The 10,487-nt window shown below is 46.1% G+C and overlaps 1 protein-coding gene across 6 annotated transcripts in view; it reads left to right on the top strand.

Moving 5' to 3' along the window:
• The first annotated feature begins 231 nt into the window (after positions 1 to 231).
• The window catches only part of LOC102061565 (beta-galactosidase-1-like protein 2), a 36,861-nt gene continuing 26,605 nt past the window's right edge, over positions 232 to 10,487 (top strand). For 2 of the 6 annotated variants that reach the window (XM_074559455.1, XM_074559454.1), the window contains exons 1-6: positions 232 to 455; positions 4,866 to 4,925; positions 5,953 to 6,024; positions 6,492 to 6,689; positions 8,303 to 8,371; positions 9,387 to 9,482. In XM_074559455.1, coding sequence (XP_074415556.1) covers positions 373 to 455; positions 4,866 to 4,925; positions 5,953 to 6,024; positions 6,492 to 6,689; positions 8,303 to 8,371; positions 9,387 to 9,482 — 578 coding nt within the window. In that variant the 5' untranslated portion in view covers positions 232 to 372. The remainder of the gene's footprint in view (positions 456 to 4,865; positions 4,926 to 5,952; positions 6,025 to 6,491; positions 6,690 to 8,302; positions 8,372 to 9,386; positions 9,483 to 10,487) is intronic. The other 4 variants (XM_074559459.1, XM_074559458.1, XM_074559457.1 and 1 more) reach the window with 3 other exon arrangements.

Here is a 10,487-nt window from a genome sequence, read left to right as displayed (position 1 = left end):
GTGCCCTGGGCTGAGAGGGTCTGTATCCATGTTCTCTATCCATATTCTCCCACATTCTCTCTCCTATGTTCCCTCTCCACATTCTCAGTCCGTCTCTCCGATCCCCCTCAGGCCGTTCCCTCACGGCCTCGCCGTTCCCTCTCGCGCCCCGCCCCCTCGGGCGCGCGCGCCCCTCCGCCCGCCAATGGGATTCGGGGAGGCGGTCCGGCGGGGCGGGGCCAGTGGCGCGCGGGCGGCGGGCGGGGCGGGCCCGGGGCGGGGCGGGCGCGCTCTGGGTCGGCGCCCGGCGGGTCGGGGGTTCGGGCCCGGGGGACACCGGGTCGGAGTTCCGGGGGTTCCGGGCTCCCGGGGCCCGGCCGCGCTCCCTCCGCCATGTGGCCGTGCGGGGGGCGGCGGCAGCGCCGCCTCGGAGGCGTCGCGCTGCTCCTCGTCGTGCTGTGGCTGCTGCTGCGCAGGTGAGACCCGGCGGGGGCCGCGGGGGTCGCGGCCCGGGGGCGGCGGGGCCGGGCGTGAGGCGGTGTCGGTGCCCGCCGGGCGCAGGCCCCGCCGCCGGCAGCGGGGCTGGCTGCGGGAGAACTGCGCATGGATGGAATCGGCGGCGCCGGTGCACGGGCTGAAGGGTTATTAACGTAATTAGCGTAATTAGCGCCCGTGCGTCCCGTGCGCTGCCGGGGAATTACCGGGCGGGAGGCAGGCTCGGTACAATCCCGTCCTTTCCTACGGGAGACCTCCGCTGCCATCATTCCTGCAGCGGAACGGAGCGTGGGAAGGAGCGCGGAATGAGCAAAGCTTTAAATAAATATAAAAACATATAAATATAATATAAACATAAATATAAATATATGCTGCACCTGATAGCCACACTGTCCATCACCGAAATATCGGCGGAGAAAGCCGCGCTGCCAGCGCCATAAATCAGCTCAGTGTTATAAATCAGCTCAGTGTTATAAATCAGCTCTGGGTTTGTTATAAATCACTTCTGTGCCGACCTTGGGAGCCTTTGCATCACCGCAGCGCTGGTGGATGATGCGCTCCGCGGATCGATCGCTGCTCCGGCACATCTCTCCCAGCTCCGGGCTCCCTGGCGTTGTTTCCCTCTCTGCAGCCCGGCCTGTCCCCGCTCCGTGTCCCCAGGGCAGTGTGGCACCCATGGGCCATGCCCACCTGTCCAGTTTAACCCTCTTCTCTTCCTTCTCCGCATCTGTTTCACCCTCCAGAACAGCAGCTCTGTACCCACCAGTAGTATCAAGACGTATTTTGAGGTTCTGGCTTGAATCCCATGTGGTTTAGATCATGTTCATTTTAGGGGTGATGCTCTTCCAGGTGTCAGAAACTCCTCAGTCCCTCCCAGTGACATGCTGGAAAATACACATGGATATGTATGGACATGTAATAGAGTTATTTATTGCCAGCTGGATTGTTTTATAACACCTTCTTAAAATCATAGCTGGAAGTGAACCTGATCCTCAGAGCTATGGAAAAAGCTTTAATAAATCTTTGCATAATTAGAAGCAAAATTCTTGCACAGCTGGCCTTGGATTTGTGCCACCTGGGTTCTTAGGGGGGATTATTGCGAACTGATACCTGATGGAGGCACAGAATCTGTCTCCTGCAGGAGTGTATCCATAAACCCCTGAGTGCAGAATGAGCTGTTTTACAGGATATTCTGCTGTTACCTCAGCCATGCTCTGTGAGCAGGGGGGCTGTGCAGAGCAGCTCAGAGCTTTCACTTTCCCCTGCCCAGAGAAGCCCAGAATAAACAGCAAAGCCCTTGGAGGTCTCAGTGGAGCTTAGGGATTAGCAGCACAGTCCCTTGTCCTCTGAAGCACATCCTTCAGTAGCAGCAAACAAATTGTTGGATTTTTTCCCTTTTTTCCCTGGTTTGGTTGGTTTTTTTTCCCATCAGCTTTTTCTCCCAACTGCTCTGAATATGGACCAAAGGTTGGTGTTCAATCAGAGAGATTTTTTTTTTCAAATCTCTCCTGCAGAGAGGACTTTAGGCATGTTTGTGTTTCACAAGCATGAGCAGTGTGCCTGTTTGATTCAGGAATTAACTGGGACTTTGCTTTTCCCTTTTGCACTTCACATTCCATCTTACAAAGCTTTACTGCATCTTACTGGACTAACTCATCCAATCCAACATCAGAGTCTCTGCTCTGGGGTTAGTTGGTAATGGAATGGTTAATTTGGGTTTTTTTTTTGCAAAGGAGACTTCCCTGAAGAAATGAAATCCAGAGATGAAATCCCAGAGATGAAATCCCAGAATCATAGAATTCTAGATTTGGGTTGGAAAGGGTATTAAAGATGACCCAGTCCCATGGACAGGGACACTTCCACTGTCCCAGATTGCTCCCAGCCTCATCCAGCCTGACCTGGAACACTCCCAGGGATGACAAAGAAAGCCAGGAACCTTTAACAAAGGAAAAAAAAAAAAGATTATTTGCGACCTGTTCTGTCATTATAGAAGTGAGGAAAAAAGCTCTACTGGGAGCTGTAAATTGCTCTCAGGAGGAAGCACAGAGCCCAGGTGCACTTTAAACTCTGGCAATCCAGCTCAGGGTAACAGGATGAAGCTCTGCTGAGTCACAGAAATGTTTCTTCCTGAGGTTGCTTGAACAGATCCTAATGAGAAATGTGGGTTTTGGGATATCTAGGATAATATGTTGAAAATATTGGGAGACTGGAAGCTTCCTACCAGCCCTTCTTGAGGAGAAAAAACAATGGAGATGGGGAGTTTTAAAGTAGGAAACTTGATGGGAATGTGCCAGGTTAGTTGTGCGTGGGATTAAGAAGATGAGCTTAAGTGATTAATTTATTTTTATCTGGCTGTGTGGCCTCCTGAGCACAGCCTTCATTCTGGCACCAGTCAGCAGCACTTCTGTGTGCAGGGCTAATCTGAGGCTCTACCTAGCTAAGAAACAACTTGGAAACTCTTTTCCAACCTAATCTTTAAAAATCTGGAGTTTTGCATCTCCAGACCCCTTTGAGCAAACTGAAGTAGATGTAGCTGCTGGTTTGGTTTGCTGTGAAAAACGCCAATCACTTGTTTTTAAATTTTGAAAAGTTTAGTAGTAATAAAATGGTTATAAAAATAGTAATATGATTAGAGGAATAATAATTTGGACAGTTTGGATTAGGACAATAAGAACAAAGAGTTATGGATGTCCAGGTACCTTTATTGGGCAAAATAAGCCCAAAAAAGGCCCCACGTTAACAGAGGATTAACCCTTAAAAGCAGCAACCTGTTGTATATTCATACACCTCATCCATGATGCATAAATTCCATTCAAACACAGGATTCTGTCTGGGCAGTGCCAGCTTCTTCCTCTGAGTCCTGACAGCATCTTCAGGGCTGAGCAAAGCAGGAAGAAATTCATTTCTTCTGATAAAGGAGCAATAAATTCTCTTTTTCTGAAAGATTGAGGTGTCCTGTGGCTGCTGTCTCAGTGCAAGTCCTTTCTTTAAAAAAAGTATCCTACATAGCATAGTTTCTATTTTAACATTATGTTATAACTAAAACCATATTTAACACATTACTTAAGAAAATTAATGCAGCATAACTTCCTGACATAACACATATGATATTCATTTGAATATTTGCAAAAAGCCAGACATAAAATACCCATTTTTCACATTTGCCAAAGTCACAATCTGTAATTTAGCAGCACAGAGGGGCAGGTGGCCATGGGGTGTCTGTTTGGGGCTTGAGAACCCTTTCCCCTGCTGCTGAAATTTGTCACAATTCCTCGGGAGCAGTGCTGCCATTTCCCAGCCTTCTCTCATCATTCTCTGGCTGTTTCTCATGCACATGAGCATGTTGGGTCCTGTTCTTACTCAGGCACACTTTCAATGTGGCAGATTTGTGTTTTGTTCTCATTTCTCCTACCTGAGCTGCACCATCATCAGGAGCTGTTGTTATCACCCCGCATTCTGACCCAGCAGAGTCTCCTTGCTCAGCTCTGCTCTGGGATGTAGGAATGTGTCTCCTGTTAATGGAGTGACCAAACTGTCCTTTGTGTCCTTAAAAAGGAAAAAAGCCCAGAAATTTCTTGTGACCGTGTTCACAGGAGTCCCAGGATGAAGGAAGAGATGAGGATCTGACTCCATGTTTAGAAGGCTTATTATTTTATGATATATATTATTAAAACTATACTAAAAGAACAGAAGAAAAGATTTCATCAGAAGGCTGGTTAAGAATAGAAAAAGAATGATAACAAAGGTTTGTGGCTGACTGAGACAGTTCAAGCCAGCTGACTGTGATTGGCCATTAATTAGAAACAACCACATGAGACCAATCCCAGATGCACCTGTTGCATTCCACAGCAGCAGATAACCATTGTTTGCATTTTGTTCCTGAGGCCTCCCAGCTTCTCAGGAGGAAAAATCCTAAAAAAATTATTTTTCATGAAATCAAGTCTGTGACAGTTTCTCTCCTCAGTTAGGTAAAAAGACACCTCATAGGACCTTGGGGACTTCACCTCAAACTTAAGGATAGCCAGTTGGACAGAAGCCAAAAAGTCCTGCCTAAGCAATTCATTAGAAAAAGAAAATAACAAAGAAATTAATTGCTTTTGTGGGGTGTTTTACCAGGAGCAAGAACCTCTTGTACCTAGCTCGGGTTTTCTCTGTAAAGAGTTTTGGTTTTTTGCCTTTTAATAAAACTTTTCTGTTTCCAGCACTTCCACAGAAGCCATCCTGCTGATTTTATGCCTTTTAAAATAGCTGAGCTATCTTAGGTGTGATATAAATCTCCAAGATCTTATAAGACCTGGCTGAAAGAGACCATAAATCACTGGGAATGGCTGGACAATCAGTGGGATTTTTATCTGGAGGCAGTGAATTTCTAACCTGGCTTCCTTTTGCAGGTATTACCCCTGCCTGCTGCCGGCTGTTTCAGAGCCCTGTGAGAATGCTCTGCTACTCAGGTACCCTGGGAGCTTGTCAGCCAGCCCTGCAGTGCCCTGCCAACCTTAGTTCAGCTCCTTTTAGTGCCCCTGGCCTGTCAGAGGCCAGGCAGGCTGTGGTTAGCAATCCCTGTGAGCCACGAGCTCTGAGCATCCTCACCCTCTGCTAACAAGTGCTTCTCATGTAGCCCAGGCTGCAGCCTGAGGTGTTCCTCTCCTCTCTCACTGTGATTTCCTCCCAAATGTGCTGGTCATTGCTGCTTTCTGGAGCTGGGAATTGATTGCTCACATCTGGCTCTGATAAGGAACAAGCTGCCATTGTGTGATCTCTGTGTGTTCATGGGGTGGGCTGAGGGAGGCAGTGACAGTGCTCTGGTAAAAATAGACACTGGCTTGTTGCTGAAATGGGGTTTTGGTTCAGCCCAAGTGAGCCCTGGTTAGTGCAGGAGCTGACCTGAGAGGAGCAGTGGCAGCAGGAGGGATCACCCTGGTGAGTGCTGAGGAGCTGCTGGCCCCTGCCTCTGGTTCTTCTGGCAAATAACATTTTCAGGATTAGCACAAACAGTGATGTGGGCAGAGGTAAGTTTGTGGTGACAGCTGATTTAGTCTCTCCTGGGTGATGAATCTAATCCAGGGGTTCATAAAGCTGAGGAAAAGGTTCTCTGTTCACAGGGAGCAGGTGAGGGGGGTTATTTTTTCCATGTTTTGAGTTGGAAGGTACCAGAGTCCCCAAGAGATTTGGGCTGGCAATGATGAGATGCAGCTCCTGTTGGAACATGGGTCTGGAAATCAGCCATGTGCCCTCCTACTGCAAAGGGAGATGTTGGATTCCATAGCTTAGGGAAGTGTTTGTGAGTATTGTGAGTGAAACCTTGCCCATCCATGATTTCAGCAAGTGAGGTTAATGCTCTGTGCCTGAGCAGTGTCAGCTGTAGAGCTTTGCTTGGGGGTTCAGGGGGGAAGCAGGCAGTTAAATGGATTTAAATCTATATTTGGGAAGATCCCCCAACTAGCTTAGAGCCTTCTGAACCATCTCTGTGCTCTGTAGGAACAAGAGTGTGGCTTACTTGAGAAGCAGGAAGGTCAGAGCTGGTCTCAAGCTGCACCAAGAGAAATACAGGTTGGATATCAGGAAAAAGTGATAAAGTTCTGGAATGTTCTGCCCGGGGAAGTGGTGGAGTCACCATCCCTGGGTGTGTTTAACAAAGCCTGGATGTGGCACTGGCTGCCAGGGGTTAGTTGAGCTCTTGGGGCTGGGTTGGACTCAATGATCTTTAAAGTCTCTTCCTGTTGCAGAGAGAGGGAGGAAAGGGCCAGGAGATGTTTGGTCTCCCTGGCAAAGCTTAACACAGATTCAAAGTGGGCACAGAATAAGACTTGGGCCAATGGGATTACAGATCCATGATACTTCAGGGGAGGGTCACAGGCTTGGAATAAACCCTACATTTTTGAGAGGTGAGACAGAGCAAAAAAAAAATGTAACACCACATCTTCCAACCTTGTGCTTGCGTGCTGGGTGAGGTGCAACGAGTGGGACACATTCCTCCCCCAGCACTGGCTGCTCACCCATCTCCTTTTCTCTTGCAGGTTTAACTGGAGCGAGCTGAACCCTCTGAGGCTGTGGGGGAGGAACCATGGCCTGCAGACAGAGAACTCCGAGTTCCTGCTGGAGGGGATGCCCTTCCGCATCCTGGGGGGCTCCATGCACTACTTCCGAGTGCCCCGCGAGTACTGGGAGGATCGCATGCTCAAAATGAGAGCCTGCGGCCTCAACACCCTCACCACGTGAGTGTTGCAGGGGCTTGTCAGGGTTCTATTATGACTATATTAAAATGAATAGAGAGAGAACTTGCAGAAACTTGCTAAGTTAAGGATAGAATAGGAATCTAATCACAAAGTTCTGTGTCCAGTAGAAAGCAAGGACAAACTCTCCTGTGAGTGGTCAGCAAATCCAAACACTCGCAGAAGACCAATCACAGATGCACCTGTTACATTCCACAGCAGCAGATAATTATTGCTGACATTCTTCTTCTGGGGCCTCAGCTTCCCAGAAAGGACAAATCCTAAAAGAAAGGATTTTTATGAAAAAATGTCTGTGACACATGAGTGCCCTCCCTGGCCAGCCTCTCCTGGGCCATTGTGGTGCTGTGCACAGGGGTCTGAGGATGAGGGAAGAGATGAGCATCTGACTCCATGTTTCAGAAGGCTGATTTATTATTTTATGATATATACTGTATTAAAACTATACTAAAAGAATAGCAGAAAGGATTTCATCAGAAGGCTGGCTAAGAATAGAAAAAGGAATGATAACAAAGGGTTGTGACTGACTGAGACAGTCTGGACAGCTGGGCTGTGATTGGCCATTAATTAGAAACAACCACATGAGACCAATCACAGATCCACCTATTGCATTCCATAGCAGCAGATAACCATTGTTTGCATTTTGTTCCTGAGGCCTCCCAGCTTCTCAGGAGAAAAATCAAAAGGATTTTTCATAAAACATGTCTGTGACAGACCATAAGGATATATTTCCATGCTTCTTATTGTGGGAAAAGTGTTGGGGAAGATGGAATAGGAAAGCCTTGTAAATATGATTGCCTGGCAAAAGATTTTGAGAATATGGAAACTATAAGCAAGATTGAAATGAAAGCAAGCTTTGAGATCCCTCAGTTACTGAACAACTGGAAAACAATGGTGTGGCTGGCTGAAGGTGATCCCCTTTGGATGGAACAACACCCTGTGCTTGCAGACAGGCCCAAGGGTCAGAGCAGACCCTGCCAGCTTGGCAGAAGGGGCCCAAAGAGCCCCTTCCCTTAAATGTAACATGGTAATGTGGTTTACCTCTCCTTTACAAGGTTAAATATAAAGTTTGTACACAAACAAATTGGAGATAATGGCAAGCAAGTGATTTTCAGAGCCCTGGATGAAGGGGACACAGAGGTTCTGGGGATCTGAGCAAGGCTTGGCCTTGCTTTCCAAGGCTTGGTGAGGAAAGAGCTTGTTTAAAATGCTACACAGGATGGTAATGTAATGATGTAATGATTCTTATAGGCTGTATGTAAATGCTGTAGGATTTGTATCTTGGACTAGATTGGTTAGTGAGAATTAGAATATTCAGCAGAGAAGAAGATTTATTGTGTTGTAATGGGAACTTCACTCTCTTTTCTCCTCTTGCTTTTATCCTTCTCTCTCTTTCTTTGGGGCTGCTCTGAGCTGTGGCTGGCAGCTCCCAGCAGGGCCCTGCACCCAGGCCCTTTGCAGTAAATGCAGTTTCCATTGGCTTCAGAGATCTCTCATCTCCATCCATCCCAACTGTGTCCTCCCCCTACAGAAAATGGTGGTGCCTCCGTTTTTCTCTGAGCATGCCAGAGCTCACCTTCACCTGCTCTGCCTTCCAGGTACGTGCCATGGAACCTGCATGAAAAGGAAAGAGGCAAGTTTGACTTCAGTAAAAACCTGGACCTGAGGTATGTGGCACAGTCAGCTCTGTTATTATTAAACACTCCTCTTTGGAGGGGAGGGGGTGTGTGGTGTTGGGGTGAAGATGTTATTTCCACATGTGCCTTGATCAGGCAGTGGGGGCTCCTTCCTTCCCCTTCCTCATCCTTCTGGAGTTCTGGGAACGTAATCAATTGAGCACCAATCTGTGGAGTTTGCTGGGATCTCCAGGACGAGGGAAAAGATAAATCTGACTCCATGTTCTCAGAAAGCTTACATTACATTACATTACATTGCATGTTACATTACATGTTACATTACATATTACATATTACATATTACATATTACATATTACATATTACATATTACATATTACATATTACATATTACATATTACATATTACATTACATATTACATTACATTCCATATTCCATTCCATATTCCATTCCATATTCCATATTCCATTCCATATTCCATTCCATATTCCATTCCATATTCCATTCCATATTCCATTCCATATTCCATATTCCATATTCCATTCCATTACATTCCGTTACATTATATTACATTACATATTACATTATATTACATTACATATTACATTACATTACATTACATATTACATTACATTACATTATATATGCTATACTAAACTATACTAAAGAATACACAGAGAAAGGCTACAGACAGAAGGCTTAACAAGAGCTGCACAGTGATTGGTCAGTAAGTAAAAACAATTCACATTAAACCAATCAAACAAGCACTTGTTGGTAAACAATCTCCAGACCACACTGCAAAGCAGCAAAACAGGGAGAAGCAATCAGATAATTATTGTTTACATTTTTCTCTGAGGCTTCTCAACTTCCCAGGAGAAGAAATCCTGGCAAAGGGATTTTCCAGAAAATATCACAGTGCCACCAATCCACTGTGGTTATTTCATCAGGCAATTCCCTTCTGCTTTGGTACCTAAATTCAATGATTTTGGAGTATTAGGGGTGAGGGTTCTGCAGGCAGACAATAATTTCCCTGTCTGGATCCCCAGGGCCTTCCTTTCCCTGGCAGCTAAAAATGGGCTGTGGGTGATTCTGCGCCCTGGACCTTACATCTGCTCAGAGTGGGACCTCGGGGGTCTGCCCAGGTGAGTGTGGAAATTATTCACTGCAGGGAAACACCAGGGACAAACAAATCCCAAGCTCTTGATCACAACATCAGGGACAAACAAATCCCAAACTCCTCATCACAACGTCAGGGACAAAAAAACCCCAAGCTCCTTAATGGTAGTGGACTTCACAGGAATCCCAGGATGAGGGAAGAGATGAAAATCTTGACTCCATGTTTCAGAAGGCTGATTTATTATTATATTTATTATATTAAAAGAAAATTATATACTAAAAGAATAGAAGAAAGGATTTCATTAGAAGGCTTGAAAGGAATGGAATGATAATAAAATCTTGTGACTGCTCACAGCCCCGACACAGGTGGCTGTCTTTGGTCATCAAGTAAAAACAATTCACATGCTGGGGAAACAATTCTCCAAATCATATTTCAAAGCAGCAAAACATGGAGAAGCTGAAACTTCCCAGCTTCTCAGGAGAAAATATCCTAATGAAAGGATTTTTCATAAAATATGTCTGTGACACCCAATCACACAGTTGAGGCTCCTTCAAAGGAATTGCTTTGGAATGGCTGGCTGCTTGATGGGGATATTTATTTTCTGTGCTCCCAAAACAGAAATTATCTCATTATCTTATAGAGCTCTTCTAATTATATTCTTGAGTGTTTAAAATAATAATAATAATTGTTTTATGGTATAATGGTTACAGCAAGAAAATAGAATTGGAGGAACCCGTCTTGCAGTTGCACCTTGACTCTGCATAACATGGACAGGATTTGCAGCTTGGTGGAAGAATTTGCTCCATCTCAGCTCCATTTTAAAAGTCCTGCTAGAAATCTGCGTTAAATGGCTGGCAGGAATGAAACCCCACAGCTTTCCCAGCCTCCTGTGGTGTTTTTCCCTGAAGAACCCAGCAGGAGGAGGCTCTGGGAGCCCTGGGACCTTCCTGGTTCCTGAGTGCAGCCAGTGCCAGGTTACCGCTTGTTTTCCTTACTGCACACAGCACAAACCTCAGTGCAGATACTTGGG

Source organism: Zonotrichia albicollis, chromosome 27, assembly GCF_047830755.1.
Source record: "Zonotrichia albicollis isolate bZonAlb1 chromosome 27, bZonAlb1.hap1, whole genome shotgun sequence".
Taxonomy (NCBI): Eukaryota; Metazoa; Chordata; class Aves; order Passeriformes; family Passerellidae; genus Zonotrichia; species Zonotrichia albicollis.
This window is presented reverse-complemented; position numbering and strand designations above follow the sequence as displayed.